Source organism: Chrysemys picta, chromosome 3 (assembly GCF_011386835.1).
Source record: "Chrysemys picta bellii isolate R12L10 chromosome 3, ASM1138683v2, whole genome shotgun sequence".
NCBI classification, from domain to species: Eukaryota; Metazoa; Chordata; order Testudines; family Emydidae; genus Chrysemys; species Chrysemys picta.
In genome coordinates, this window is record NC_088793.1 from 7,560,721 (window position 1) to 7,575,689 (window position 14,969).

The 14,969-nt window shown below is 57.8% G+C and overlaps 2 protein-coding genes across 3 annotated transcripts in view; one reads left to right on the top strand and one right to left on the bottom strand.

Moving 5' to 3' along the window:
• PTK2B (protein tyrosine kinase 2 beta) overlaps positions 1-14,969 on the bottom strand; it is a 149,436-nt gene that overhangs the window by 129,287 nt on the left and 5,180 nt on the right. The window lies entirely within an intron of this gene.
• Positions 8,049-14,635, top strand: LOC135982139 (E3 ubiquitin-protein ligase TRIM35-like). Of its 2 annotated transcripts, none has more exons than XM_065587442.1 (4): positions 8,049-8,384; positions 8,789-9,228; positions 11,480-11,575; positions 14,186-14,635. In XM_065587442.1, the coding sequence occupies exons 1-4, from the start codon at positions 8,282-8,284 to the stop codon at positions 14,618-14,620; spliced, it is 1,074 nt and encodes a 357-aa protein (XP_065443514.1). In that variant the 5' UTR covers positions 8,049-8,281; the 3' UTR covers positions 14,621-14,635. The 2 variants fall into 2 exon arrangements, with proteins under 2 accessions (XP_065443514.1, XP_065443515.1); XM_065587443.1 differs by having other exon boundaries at positions 8,055-8,385; positions 8,793-9,228.

The following is a 14,969-nucleotide window of genomic DNA, read 5'->3' on the forward strand; positions in this document are numbered from 1 at the left end:
TTCCCTTGTCTCAGGCCTCACTGGCCTGTCTCTCTCTTCCGCTTCTCCCCTCACACTTCCTGCCTCTGCCCTTTTGTCCAGCCTCCTTGTCAATGGGCTAATTAGCTGGGTAGCTACCCAGCCCCCATCTGACCTGGTCATCAGGAACCCCTCTCCTGGACCAGGCCCCTGGGGAGGGTCTGCCTGGTTAAACAGTGATCCGAGCGCTGGTTCAGCTGCAGAGTTGCAGCACTCTGCCACCCACCTCCTGCCCAGGTGTTTCTATCTCCACGCTGCTGGACCCACAACTCAACTTCAGCCAGCTAGGATCCCTTTGTAGGGTCCGTCCATTCTCCACCCACACAGGTCCTCACACCCGGGCACCCTGGGGTTCCACACTCCTCGTTCTTGCCCTCTTTGCTTTGCTTTGCTGGTGCCTCTCCTCCTCCTGGTGACCCCAACTCTCCAACTGCTCTTGGGATTCCCCCCCCGCCCCCGGCTTTCCAGAGATAGGAGCTCCGATAACTTCTCGACCGCTGTTAACGAGCTCAGGTTATTTTTATCCCGTGAGACTATTTCCTTGTCTTTTTTCTCTTCCCCCTTCGTCCCTCGGGGTGCTCCCTTTACTTTGCGTTCTCTTGTCTACGTCTCCCAGCCCTTCGAAGTTTAACAGCTCTTTTCCCTTCCCTGTGGGTTTCATTCCTTCCCTCTGGGGTTTCCGGACACCTCTTTGCTTCCCTAATGGGAAGGAATTCGCTGGCGGGCCTGGGCTGCCGGAGTGGGGGTGAGTGCAGGGAGCCCAGGGCTGGAACCTCTGGGTAGGGGGCAGGTGATCCACCCAGAGCTGCCAGCCTGGCGGGGAGATGCAGGCAGCAGGGTGTGTGTCTGCAGAGCCAGAGAGACAGCCCCTGTGTTCCCCACTTCCTGCGGGCATGCTAGTCAGGGGCGGGGGCTCCCCTGGCTCAGAAACTCCCCCCTGTGCTGCCCTTCCCGCCGGCGATAAGTGAGGAGCCCGTGTGTGATGCATGACTAGGAAGTTAAGCATCCAGCAGGATAAATGACTCAAATTCAACCCTTAAAGACATTTTGGTAGATAATGTTTGTGTTTTTGTGTATTTACATCTATATTGTGAAAGGTTAACAATGTAATCAAACAGCCCCTGTCTGTGCTGTATTCTGTTCATTCAGAGATCAAAAGGACATCTTAACATTGAGATGAACTGTAAACATAGGCTATCGCTGTATTCATCTCTCTCTGAAATATATAGCAAACCATCTGCGGAAGGTGGGAAAACGGGCAATTGCCTTATGTTAATCTGTGTAGATAATTACCGGTCATGCTTAGGAAATGGATCTACTTCAAAAGTCCCCATGATTGCCTATGGTTCGCCGAAGGACTCCAAGCTGTCACAAGAAGGCCTGAAACTGTACAAAGATGTTTGGGTCCCAATCCTTTGTATCTCAGATCTGCTTGAGGTTTCATGCCGGGGAAGCCTAAGCCATAAGGACTGAATCCCAGTCCTGACTGGACCACCCTGAATATAAACATTGGACTATAACCTATGAACTATTTCTAAAATAACTCTTTGCCTCTACAAAGCTCACCATCTCTGCTATGAATCTGAATCTCAAGAATTGTACTCATGGCTGTACGTGTGCTGATCTTTTAACCAACTCTCTCTTTTCATTTTTAATACATTTTAGTTTAGTTAATAAGAATTGGCTGTAAATGTGTATTTGGGTAAGATTTGGAATATTCATTAACCTGGGAGGTAATGTGTCCAATCCTTTGGGATTGGTAGAACTCTTTTATATGATGAGTAAGATTTTCAGTAATCCTCGTCATATTTGACTTGGGTGCCTAGGTGGAGCCTGAGGGTGGGTTACTTTAAGGGAACTGGGTTGTTGGCTTCTGGGTAACCAGTGAGGTATTATAGAAGCTGTTTGGTGCTGGCTTGGTAAATCTAAGCATTGGAATATCCACGAGCTTTGGGGATTGCCTGCCCCATTCTTTGCAGTTCATCCTAATTGAGTGATCTCAGTTGGCTCCCCTGGGACTCCGGTTACACCGTGGATTCCAGGGGAGATGGGGTGGGGAGCCCAGGGAGCCCATGGTGGCCAGGGGCAATGGGGGGGAGCCCATGTGGTGCAGGGGTGATGGGGGGCCTGCAGGCACCAGGGGCACCAAAAAACAAATTCACCCAGGGCATCATATTCCCTGAGGCCAGCCCTGCCACTACCCCAACCCACTTCCATTTAAACTTCTTCTGAACTTCTCGGGGCACGTGTACCATAGGGCAGAGGTTCTTATCCCCATGTATACATTCAAGCTTCACTCGTGCGCCGGTCTTCCTTCCTGAATCCAAACCCTTAAACTGCTAACCCCCTCTGGGAACATCTCCACAAACTCCTCTGTTCCTTTAGCTGCCCCTCTAGGGTGATGGATTGATGCTGCCTCACCCATACCTGGGTATTCTCTGCAGGAATTGTTCCAAAATGACAGTGTGCATGATATCGGCCATGCCTTGGGCATCTGGCCTCAGCCGACGAGTGGCCCAGTCTGGCAGCTTTGGAGCAAATGCCCAGGGCCATAATCCCCCAGTCCATCTTGCGGCTTGAAGTTTTTGCTGGTATTTTTCCATCAAAGGGCCCACCCAGTCGAGGATGGCCACCTGAACCATTTCATAGTCCCTTGCTTGCTCATCCCTGAGAGCCACATAGGCCACATGATCTTATCCTGTTAAACAGCATACTAGCCATAGGGCCCAGCTGCCCTTATGCCATCCTGCCCCCACAGCCACTCTCTCAAACGTGACCAAAAATGGGTCATCTGTGCGGCCCCTTTTGCCAAGGCATATCCCCTGAGGCCGACTGCCGATCCCCGCCGTGGACTCATCGTGCTGTGTAGCAGCTCTTGCCGCACCTGGGTTTGCTCCCTTATCAATTCTTGCAGGCGTGTTTGTTGCTCAGCCTGCCAGGTGAGCAAGGACTGTCTCTCCAAGCGGTGGGACGACTGGAAGGTCTGCAAGGTCTGTGTTTCCTTCTGTTGTTTGGCCAGCCGCTGTAATATCTCCCCCATCTCTGAGCCTGCCGAACCTTTACACCAACTGCCCCTTCAGGTTCTGCATCCGCACGGATAAAGACAGGATCCCGGACTAGCCCCCAGGTGCCTAATTAGTTAACTAGTGATCAGAGTGCTGGTTCAGTTGCCGATTCCCAGCACCCTGTCACAGCCCCTTTAAGAGACGGGGAGGAACATTGGAGGCTGGGGGTTCTTTGCAGTTTGAACCGGGCAGAGGGACTCGCAGGAAAGGGCAGGATTGTGCGACAGGCCGAGGGGATGACTAGCAAGAACAAGGGAGCCCAGCGATGGAGCAAAGGAAGGAAGTGAGAACCGCGGGTGGAGCAGCGAGAGAAGAGCAGCGGGAGGAATCTGCCTGAAGAGATCCAGCGAGAGCCCACGCGCTGTGCAGAAAGGCCTGGCCGACGTGTGGAAATACCAGGGAGTTGCTGCTGATCCTTTGCTTGGCCTGTGCCAGCTGGGGAGCGGCTGCAGCTGGTGGACAGGACTAGAGGGCGAAGGGACGAGAAGAACACGCTCAGTGGTCTTCCCACTTAAAAGCTGTCTCGGAATAACCGTGCAGGCCTCGGTGGGGCTATTCCCATGAGAGAGCATCACTCCTGTGAGTACGGGTCCGCAGGGTCAGGTCCATTCACTAATGAGCAGCAGGCCCCTGGCTGCAGGGTGTGGGCCAACGCACACTGGTCTCCTGGCTGGTGGAAGCCGCAGGGTTGTGGAACACTGCGGTACTTTTGTTTGTGGGTTGCTATGGTGAGGAGGGAGCTCGGTACCAAGAAATGAGCAAGTCGCCCAGGGCCAGGCTGGAGGATTTGCGATGTAAGCACAGGGGCAGGGTGGCCGTGTCTCATCCCCAGGTAGCAAGGGGAGGGCTCTGGTGAGTTACTACAGAGAATTCTTTCCCAGCTGTCTGGCTGGTGGGTCTTGCTCACATGCTCAGGGTCTAACTGATCGCTGCATTTGGGGGTGGGAAGGAATTTCCCCCCCCCTGAGGTCAGATTAGCAGAGACCCTGGGGTTTTTTCACCTTCCTCTGCAGCAAGGGGCCTGGGTCACTTGCAGGTTTAAACTAGTGCAAATGGTGGATTCTCTATAACTTGAAGCCTTTCAATCAGGATTTGAGGACTTCAGTGACTCAGCCAGAGGTGAGGGGTCTATTACTGGAGTGGGTGGGTGAGGCTCTGTGGCCTGCCGTATGCAGGTCAGTTTAGATGATCGTGTTGGTCCCTTCTGGCCTTGAAGTCTACGAGTCTATGAGCATTCTCGAGACAGCAGCCACTCAGCGCAAGCATTGATGGACATGTGGGGACAAGCAAACCAGAGACCAGAGCAATGGGAATGGGGGTAACCCCATGGTTAAGTCACTGACCTGGGACTCAGTGGAAATTAGGAGCCTAAGTAGCTTTGTGGAACTGGGCCTTCATCTCTCTGGGCTGCAATTCTCCATCTGTTAAATGAGGTTAGTGATGCCTGTTTAGATTGTAAGGTCTTTGGGAACAGGGCTATCCCCCACCCCGCCCCCGGTGCATTTGGACTGTGCCCAGCACAATCAGGCCTGGGGGGTATGTCTACACTAGAAACTTAAGTGGACCTATAGTAGGTTGACTTACAGCCTGCGGAGATGCATGTTCACACTACCCTCCTTGGGTCGGTGGTGCGCGTCCCGTCCCGCCCCCCAGGAGCGCTTTCACCGGCCTAAGAGAGGCAGTGTGGGGAGCTGAGAGCCCGGTCCCTCAGCTCCGCTGGCAGCTCCCTGCTGGGAGCCCGGCTGCCCCACAGGCTCCTGGGCTCTCGGTGGGCTGCCCCCACACCCTCTCCCCGCTGGGAGCAGGGGAAGCTGCCTAGGGCCGGGAGCAGGGTCCAGCTACCCTGAGTTCTTGCTCCCTCCTCCCCACACACACTGGGCAGACTTGTCAATTTCACGGTTCACCCGTGAAATTGACAAGACAGTCAACATTCCCAGCCCGGAGCTGGCGGGGGAAGCCATTCCGGCTTCTTTCCTAGCTGGGAGCAGGGGCCAGCCCCCCAGCTCTAGCTGCCTGGCTTTCTTGTCCATTTCACAGCTCCTGCCAACAGCAGCTGTAAGACCCGCAGTGTCTACACGGGCACTGCATCGCCCTAGCTACCATGACAAGCCCCACGTCTCTCGTGGAGGTGGAGTTATGTCAGTAGAGTAGGGCACTTACATCACGGGGAGCAAGGCTGTAGTGTAGACACTGACATAGTAAGGTCCATGTAAACGGTCTTACATGGATTTAACTGTGTTGTCTAGACCAGGCCTGGGTCTCTAGGTGCTACCGTGTAGGGCAGCTCTTGGAAGTCCCTGGGGCTCCCAACATCAGTTTGTATCCCTGGTGGTTCTCAAGCTTGGCCATTGGCCCCCACTCTGCCATGATGTGGTACAAACACCGAGAACCCAATGCAGAGTCCCGTCCCTGGGGATAGTCCGTGCCAGTCCTGGAGCAGAGGTGGTCAAACAACCCTGCCTGCTGGGGAGAGTGCCCCCGCCGAGCCCCCCGGCGCTCCCTGCTGAGCTCCCTGCAGCACTGTGCCCCATAGCGCCATCACAGGGCATCGGGGCCAGCACTGTGGGCTGGGGAGAGTGCCCCTGCCCCGCTCCCCACAACACAGAACCCCCGCTGAGCCCCCCGCCCCTTTGAGTATGGGGAACCAGAGCTGTGGATTTGCAACGATACCCCACTGATCGGTGCTTAGTGATACCAGCACAGTGGCCACCTCGCTGCTGCCAGATGTGAGTCACTCCCAACCACTGCTGACGGAGACCAGGAAGCTACAGCATATGGCACACAGAGCGCGAAGAGGCAAACCGTCTTCTGCCCATCTGTACCCCATGCTAGCCACTGCTGTTCCATCCAGGGGCTGGGCACTCTGCATACAAATCACGCAGGAAATGGAGTGACACTAGGATCGAGAACTTCCCTGCTCAGTACATGGCTTGGCTGGGGAGTGATAGAAAGATGCTACCCTCCCAGGGTAGAGGCGGAATGAGTAAATCCAGTTCCTAGTAAACACACATCTGCTTCTCTCACACACAAAATGCAACCACACATCCTGCTGGCATCATGCTGGTTGGGCTCCAGGTAGTCCCAGTAGCTAATTATATTTATTAAGCACCAGCAATGCACTCGGCAGTGTCGTAAGTCTTTGCCCTGAAGAGTTTACAGTCTGAATAAGAAAAATACAGACGAGACACGATGCACTGGGAAGCCAAGAGATGTAAAAACAAGGGTCTGAGTCTCCACCACCTTGCACGTTGGATTGTCCTTTACACCAATCACATGGGTGTGAAATCTTCTTACCCTCACTTTCCACAGCCGCAAATGAGAACACATAGTGCAAGACAATGGAGAATCAGGCCCAATGCAGCGTTTTCTACTCTCACGATTTTATCACAAGTCTCGTGATGCTTGGGACTTTTCTTAATGCCCCAGCTCCTGGAGTCACGTGAGCACACGAGAATCTCCGCTTTCATTTAAAAACTGGTAAATGTCTAGCCCTTCCTGCGCGAAAATGTGACACCCTAAAGGTTCAAAAACTATAAGGCAAATAAAAAGAATCCCCCAGATTATTTTAAAATCTCATGATTTTGGGGGCCTGACTCACAATGTTTGAATGTATTGGGTCGGCAATACCTGCTGTTATGTGGGTGTATGGAAGAACTTATCTTTACAGCCAAGCAAATAATTCATGGGGAATAACTTAGGCTGTGCATCCATCCCATTTTCCTCTTCACAAATTCTCCGTAAGAAGCTTACAGCGTACGCAAATTTATCCCTATTTCAAAAATAATCACGGGGTGAGTTCAATGAGTAATTCCTGTTCAGGAATCAATTTGCTAGGGAGCGATGTGGCTAGCACACAGCTGGGCAAACTACAGCCTGGGGGCCACATCCGGCTCTTCAGACATTGTAATCTGGCCCTTGAGTTCCCGCTGAGGAGCGGGGTCCAGGGCTTGCCCCACTCCATGTGTGCCGTGGCTCCGCACAGCTCCCGGAAGCAGCCGGCATGTCCCGGCTCCGGCTCCTACGCGTAAGGACAGCCAGGGGGCTCTGCACGCCGCCCCTGGCAGCTCTCATTGGCCAGAAACCACAGCAGCTCTCATTGGCCGGGAACCACGGCCAATGGGAGCTGCAGGGGCAGTGCCTGTGGACGGGGCAGCGTGCAGAGCTGCCTGGCCAGAGGGGGGATATGCCGCTGCTTCCGGGAGCTGCTTGAGGTAAGTGCCACCCGGAGCCTGCACCCCAGACCCCCTCCCACCCTCTGAACCCCTTGGTCCCAGCACAGAGCACCCTTCTGCACCCCCAACCCCTCCTCCCCAGCCCCACCCCAGAGCCCTCACCCCCTCCTGCACCCCAACCCCATGAGCCTTCATGGCCTGCCATACGATTTCCATACCCCGATGTGGCCCTTGGGCCAAAAAGTTTGCCCACCCCTAGGCTAACATCCCCTTTGGCTCTCTGCAGCTGGGTGGGCTCTGTGTGAGTCTCAGACCATGGTAGCCGAGCACTGCCACCAGCCAGGCCCTGTAGCATGGATTTAGGAAGGTAACAAACGGTTGGACAATCATTAATTTATGGCACTAATAAACCCAACTCCGGCCCCTCTCAAGGCCAGTGCAAAGGGCAACAGACACAGGCCCAGGGGCAAAGACTATCCTACACACACACATGGATCATAGTGCGACAAGACCCGTGGGGTCTCTCTGGGGATCTGTGCCAGGGCCGCCCAGAGGGGGGAGCAAGTGGGGCAATTTGCCCCAGGGGCCCCCACGAGAATATAGTATTCTACAGTATTGCAACTTTTTATGTAAGGGGCCCCCGAAATTGCTTTGCCCCCAGCCCCCTGAATCCTCTGGGCAGCCCTGATCTGTGCAGTGCATAAAGGGGTCTCAGACCGATGGGGGGGGGATTAGGGGCTTGCAGAGCTGCTGCAAAGCGAAGCCTGTTTCCCTCTTCTGAGCAATCTCCTTGTTCAGGGTTGGAAGAAAGCGACTCTCCTGTCTCATCCTCCGCCCCCAGCCGAGCCACGGCCCGTCCCGCTCCCGGGCCGCACCTCCCACCCCGCACCCTGGCGTGGGCTGCGGGAGCCGCTCCCTAGCCCCGGAGGGGCCGGCCGGGGGTGGAGCCCGGCTCCAGCCCAGGGACATAAAAGGAAAGACCCGGCTACGGCAGCTCCTCTCTCCCGGGGTCCGATCGCCCCAGCGATGCCCGGAGACTCCGCCCGGCCCCCGCGCAGGCCGCGCCGAGCCCGGGGCTGCTGCAAACGGTGCCTCCCGGCCTGGGGCCCCGCCGCCTGCTCCGAGCCCAGGTAAAGCCCCGCCCGGCACGGGGCGCTGGCCGGTCTGCAGCCGGAGCGGGCGCCTGCGATGCGGCGGCGGGGGCGGGCGTTACGCGGGGGCGGATCTTCCCCGAGCCCCCCTGGGTGGCAGGAGGGAGCGAGCCCGGGGCAGAGACAGTCCGATCCCCCCCCAGCCTCCCCGGGAGCAGCGCCCCCTTCCCGGCCGCGCCCACCACCGCGGCGCTGCGGCGGCTCCCACTGGCCTGACGCCGCGTCACTCAGCGCCGCCGGCGGGGCTGGGCTGGGCTCGGCTCGGCTTCCCCCCGCCGTGAGTCAGCGGCCGGGATCAGAGCAGCCGCAGCGGTTTTTCCAGTCGGGGTGTTTCTCTCTGCGCTGGTTTGACTCCGGTTTGACTCCCCTTTGCCCCCCCCCTGCAGGGCCATGGAGACCGACGCCGCTTCTGCCGCCGCCTCCCGCCCCGGCGCCACCTTCAAAGAGGAGCTGCTCTGCCCCATCTGCTACGACCCCTTCCGCGAGGCCGTGACCCTGGGCTGCGGCCACAACTTCTGCCGGGCCTGCGTGAGCCGCTCGTGGGAGCACCAGCCCCGCCACGCCTGCCCCGTGTGCAAGGAGCTGGCCCCGCTGGGCGAGCTGCGGGTCAACCACACGCTCAACAACCTGGTGGAGATGCTGCTGCGGGAGGAGAGCCGGGGGGGCGCCCCGGCCGGGCCCGCCCTGTGCGCCCTGCACCGCGAGGTGGCCAAGCTCTTCTGCCACGACGACAAGGAGCTGGTGTGTGCCCTGTGCCAGGGTGCCAAGCCGCACCAGGGCCACAAGGTGCGGCCGGTGGCGGAGACGGCCAAGGACTACAGGGTGAGCGGCCGGGGGCAGCGCGGGCCCCGAGCCATGCGCGGGCCTGGACGTGCAAGGGAGACGCGTGCGAGGGCGGGAATGTGGTGACGGGGAAGGTGTGTGCCGGGCGGCGTGGACACCTGGCGTGCACGACGACCCTGCACTGCACGCACGAGGGATTTGCCCTCGGCGGGTACCCCATGGCCTGGGGGCACACATGTGGTACGGGTCCGGTTGTAGGTGGGATACAGGGATGTGCACAGCTGGAATACGGGGATGCACCCAGTGGCACTTCCACGATGGGAGTGGACTGCACCTCGGATCGCCCAGAGTGAGGTGTATCTTACTGCGGGGAGTGGGGGCCTCAGATGGGGGGGTGCACAGAGCTTCCCCCCCCCTTGCAGAATATCATGCATGTGCAGCCTTGCCTTACGTGCTAACTGCCTGCGGCCCCGGGACTGGGATTTTGATGGAGCTCCCCTTAATAACTAGCAGGAAGTAGGGGCGGTTGTAAGCAGGCAGCCAGCTGTAGCGTGACTGTGTTTGGGGGGACAGGCCTGAGTGAAAGGCACCAGGTCTCGCTGCTCTTGCTTGGTTTCCAAGGTACCCTGTCTGTAAAGGTGCTGCTTCACTGCTCTGCCGGCTCCCCTCCTCTCTGCACCGCCCGGTGGCTGGGATGCATTGAAAAGCCGGCGTGCCGTGTGGCTTGCCTGCCCAGTCCCCAGGCAGGAGACCCAGGGCGGTCGCTTGCCCTGTTTAGCGGTATGGCAGGAGCTGGAGAGAGCTCTGGAACGGGACTGCATGGGGTCCGGCTTGCACTATCCCCAGCCTGGAGACCGTTTGTGTGTCCTTGGACGGTGAATGGCCCCATCTCCAGCAACGATCCTGCCATGGCCCCACGCCTGGAGAATGGGATCCACGGGGCAAGGACAGTGAAGTGTGCTTAGCGCTGGCATGGGGGAAGGATGAGACACTGTGGCAGAGCAGTGATGCTCTGAGCCTCTCCCCAGTCACGAGCCAGGGAACAGGGCAGCAGGGCCGATCTCCAGACAGTGGTTTTGCTCTTCCAGCCGGAAAAGGGAAATTGGAGCTGCTGTCGTCACTGGCCGAGGGAGTCACTTGGGAGGGGGCTGTGCCTTAATTCAAACGCGGCAGCAGCCGTTGGGGCAGGCTCTGAAATCTGTTTATAACCCCGACTGACAGTGCACAGGGAGGGGGGGTAGCATGGCCTAGTGGTTGAGACACAGCCCTGGCAGTCAAGCCTCCTGCGTTCTCATCCCAGCCGTGCTGTGAGCAGGCGTGAGTCACTCACCCTCTCGTTGGACGCTTCCTGTCTGCAAAACAGGGAGAATCAGCATTGGGAACATGGGGATTTCCAGACAGGATGAGGCCCAGGGCTCCTCTAGCCAAGGGTCCTGTCTCGGACCGTGGCCAGGACCAGATGCTTCAGTGGAAGGGGCAGAAAACCCTGCAAGAGGCATTCACTGGCTCACCTGCCCCCAGGGGCAGTGTCTTGGGGATTGTTTTACACGCTGAAGCCGGAGTGTTTAGATTCCGGAGTGTTGTGAGGCTAGGCTGATGTTTGTAAGGTGCTTGGAGGTCCCCAGAGGGAAAGGGCTAGCGAAATACAACTTGTTATTGTTAATGAGCTAAGTTCCCTCTAAGCCACACGGCCACGGAGCAGCCTATTAAGCACCACGCAGGCGCTCAGAGCTGCGGTGGGGAGAGATGCCTCTCCCTGCTGGCACCAGCCTGGCCCTGCCGCGGCTGTGGGAGAGGTGCACCTCTGCCCTAGCCCAGGTGCTGCTGAGGAGGGAGAGAGCCGAGGGGAGTCCTGTCTCCCTGTTTTATCCCCGGGGCAGCCTGTACCCCAAACCTCTCATCCCTAGCCCCACCCCAGAGCCTGCACCCCCAGCCCTGAGCCCCTCATCCTTGGCCCTACCCCAGAGCCTGCATCCCCAGCCGGAGTCCTCACACCCCCCCCACCTCAACCCTCTGCCCCAGCCCTGAGCCCCGTCCCACACTCTGAACCCCTCGGCCTCACTCCTACCACATGTCACACATCAGCTCCATATTGATGCACATGACAACATTAATTCCACACATGCGTGGGGGAAAAATTAGAGGGAACAGTTAATGAGCTGATGTGACTTCACATGGGGGGGGGGGGGAGAGAGAGAGAGAGTGTGTGTGTGTGTAAAAATAAAAGGGGTCCCTGACAAAGGCCTGCCATTGAGGAACGTGCTATATAAGGAGCATCTCCTTCTTGCAGGCCAAGTGGAGGAACATGGAGAACTCCCTGCGGGACAAGGTGAAGGATTTTGGGGCAGTCCGGCGGTCGTACGAGTCCATCTCCAAGCACAACCAGGTAAAGGGCCAGTTTGAGGTGGGTTGGCGGATTGCACAGTCCCTATCCGGGGAGATAGCCCTACAGGCGCTGCAAAGGGGGTCTTAGCCGATCGCAAACCTGCCGCTGGCCTTATTGGCTGTGGGGCCCAACCCACAGGGAATTGGCGGCTGAGTCTTTCTCACAGTTCAGCCCCGCCCGGCTGTGCCTGGCAGCAGAGTCATGAGTTAGCGTTGATGCCACAGCCCAGGGCCACCTATTCTCCCTGTGTGACCAGTGCCTGAGGCCGGGCCTTGTTTGAAAGCTTCTCTCAATGGAGAAGGATCCAAAGGCCCTTTGCAAACTGTACCTGGTGGATCACACTCCCGTGGCAGAAATGCAGCCATCTCTGGGGTGGAACGCTGCCCCATCCTGTGCCAGCAATCCCACATAACGGCAGGAGTGTTGTGGGGTGGCAGGCTGGGGTCACAGGAGGGAGAATCAGCCCCTGTCTGTGCTGCGCCTTGGGGTCAGGACTCTGGATTGGGATTGGGAGGGTGGGGGCAGGAGTAACGGGGAAGCAGGGAGTGCACCGGCACATGCACTGTTTGACGCGTGCTGCAGCCCAGCAAGCAGCTGGGAGCCCGGGGCTTTGCCCTTCTTAATCCCTTCGCGACAAGCCTGGGCAAGGCCACAGAGATCTTTGGGAACGTACCAGAGGCCCCCGATGAAGATTCCTGAAACCCCCCCAGTGGACGGTGTAGGGAGGCGGAGAGATTCCCAAAGGCACAAACGGGAACCAGGCACCTGATCCCCCATTCCTTTGCAATGGTAGAGAGGCCTCCAGCTGCCCTCCATGCTTTGGAGAATCGCCTGCTTGTGGGACGTCCTGCCCAGGGATGGGATGGGATGGGGGGCCTCTCCCTGGCCTTGTCCTCTGAGGGTCCTGGGCAGTTGGAGGCCTGTGGACCAGGTTTGGTGACCTGGGGAGGAAAAAAACAAACTCCCCTGGGGGAGACATCGGTGAGGCCAGTTGCTGCTGTGAGAACTCTGGGGGAGCTGAGCTGAGGAGGGAGTGGGGAGTGCTGTATTGGGGAGGGGTGTGTGTGTGTGGAGGGGGGGGTTACAGCTGCAGAGGCAGGGCTGGGGGAGCTGCTGGTGTTGTGGGGCACTCATCCCATGTGGCTCATCATTCTCCAGCGCGCTTAAGCCCTGGGAATGGTTGGTTTAGAACTGGGCTGGGTGGCCACTGGGCTGGGTGGCTGGTTTAACTATTGCAAGCCCAGCGGAGGTCTGTAGTTTCCCCTACCCTGGAGTGCTCCTTGACTCTGAAATGGACTGAGCGGTAGCGGAGGCTGCTTTCCGTGCAGGAGGCTGGTACTGGATGGGAAATGCTGGCCGGTCTCTAGAGCTCTGGCCCACGGCTGGGAAACCCAAGGGACCATGGAGTTCCCACCCGGGACAATGGCTCTTCCTGGGGATGGTGGCCAGTGAGGTTCTGCTGGTGTTCAAAGGAATAAGCTATAATGTGGGCTCCCTGTGGGAGCAAAGGCATGCCCTGGGGACTGGGGGTCGGGGAGTGGGGCTCAGGGTCTGGGTTCAGCTGCTGGCTCTGTCAGACTCTGGGGGAACTTAGTTAAGCCATTTCACCACTTCTGCGTTCATTCCCCGTCAGCCCAACGGGGCTCCTGCCCTGTGCCCTGTTTAGCAGAGCTGGTCAAAATAGCCCCCTTTTTTTTCTCTCCAGGGAAAAATGTCAGTTTTGGGTTTTGAATTGCAACGTTTTCATTTGGGCTTTCAACTCCCTTCCCTCCCGTTTGGGTTTCAGCTCTCCCCTTCCCTTTTCAATTTTTCCAGGGGGCCCTAAACCATGGGCATTGACTCCATGGGTGCTCCAGGGCTGGTGCTCCAGCGCTGGAGCACCCACAGGGAAAAATTAGCGGGTGGTCCCCACCCACGGCAGCCAAGCTCCCCCCTCCTCGCTGCCTTCACCCCCCCCCCCCGAGCGCACCATGTCCCTGCTCCTCCCCCTCCCTTCCAGCGCTTCCTCCCCCCCCCTCCCCCCCCCCAGTCGCCTAACAGCTGTTTGGTGGTGCTTGGGACTTTCTGGGAGGGAGTGCTCAGGGGAGGAAGTGGAGAAGAGGCGGGGCAGGGGTAGGGACTTGGGGAAGAGGGCAGGAATAGGGGCAGGCACTTTGGGGAAGGGGTAGAATGTGGGTGGGTAGGGCGAGGGCAGGGTGGGGGGTCGAGCACCCACCGGGCAGCGGGGATGTTGGTGCCTAAACCCAAAATGTTTTCCATCCGGGAAACACAAAACTCACATTTTTGCTTTCAGTTTTTTTGTGTTGAAAAATCAAGATTCTTCAGCCTCAGATGGTTTTTGTGCAACCAAGATTTGGACAAAACCGACTTTTTTTCATTTAAAAAAAAAGTCATTGGAAAAACTCTGAGCAGTTTTTTAGATTGTAAACTCCGTGGGGCAGGGCCCCCCAGCTAGTTATTTGTATGGCAGTGACATTCTTCCCTTCCTGTCCTAGAGTGGAGTCCTGTCGCCCTGTGGGGGGTGTTGGGTGCAGTGACCCCCTGGGGGTGGGAAGCACCAGGTCTAAGTCAGGTCGCTGCTATGGTCCTGCTCTTCCTCCCGCCGGGCAGGTGGAGGTGGCCAGGCTGGAGGATCAGATCAGGAAGGAGTTTGAGAAGCTGCATGAGTTCCTACAGGGCGAGGAGAAGGCTGTGCTGTCGGAGCTGCACGAGGAGGCCCGGCACAAGCGGGACCTGATCGAGGACAAGATCAAGAAGCTGTCGGAGGACAGCGATGCCCTGCTGCACGAGGCCAACCAGCTGCAGGCTGACCTGACGGAGGACGACGTTTCCTTCCTCAGGGTAATGCCACCCTCCCACCCTCCTCCCTATGCCTGCAGTGCTCACCTTGGGCCCCCTGACTCAGATGGGGGAGTTGTGGGTAGGGGGCGTGGTCAAACTACATCATGGCTCCGCCCACTGTCAAAGCTCCGCCCACATCCCAGGGGAGCTAGAGGTTCTAGCTCAATGACAGCAGTGCAATGGTTAACACATGGTCATTGTTAGTCTTTAGCTATAGCTAATGCAGCCACCTACTTCTCCTGGGACCAGGAACCACTGGGGGCCTCTGTGTGGGAGCCTTTACCCCCACCCCAGAGAAATAACGGAGGATCTGGAGACCAAGGCAGGGCATAAGCTGCAATTTGTCTGGGAACAATAATCTGAAATCCCGCTTAACGGGGCGGGGCAGGGCACGGAGACCTAGCGCTGATGTGAGGTGGCAGCGAAGAATGACTGTTGCAATTTAGGGCAGAAGCCTCCTGTAGTAAGAAGTGGTGGGTCCCTCTCCATGTGGCTCTGAGTCGCTGACGTCCGTTCGAGCACGGCTCCCCAAGGACGCTGGCGCATCGGAGAG

Coding starts and splice junctions, on each gene's coding strand:
- LOC135982139 (XM_065587442.1), top strand. CDS start 8,282: ATGCCCGGAGACTCCGCCCGGCCCCCGCGCAGGCCGCGCCGAGCCCGG. Junction 9,229..11,479: donor AGACGGCCAAGGACTACAGG/GTGAGCGGCCGG, acceptor TCCTTCTTGCAG/GCCAAGTGGAGGAACATGGA. Junction 11,576..14,185: donor CCATCTCCAAGCACAACCAG/GTAAAGGGCCAG, acceptor CCCGCCGGGCAG/GTGGAGGTGGCCAGGCTGGA.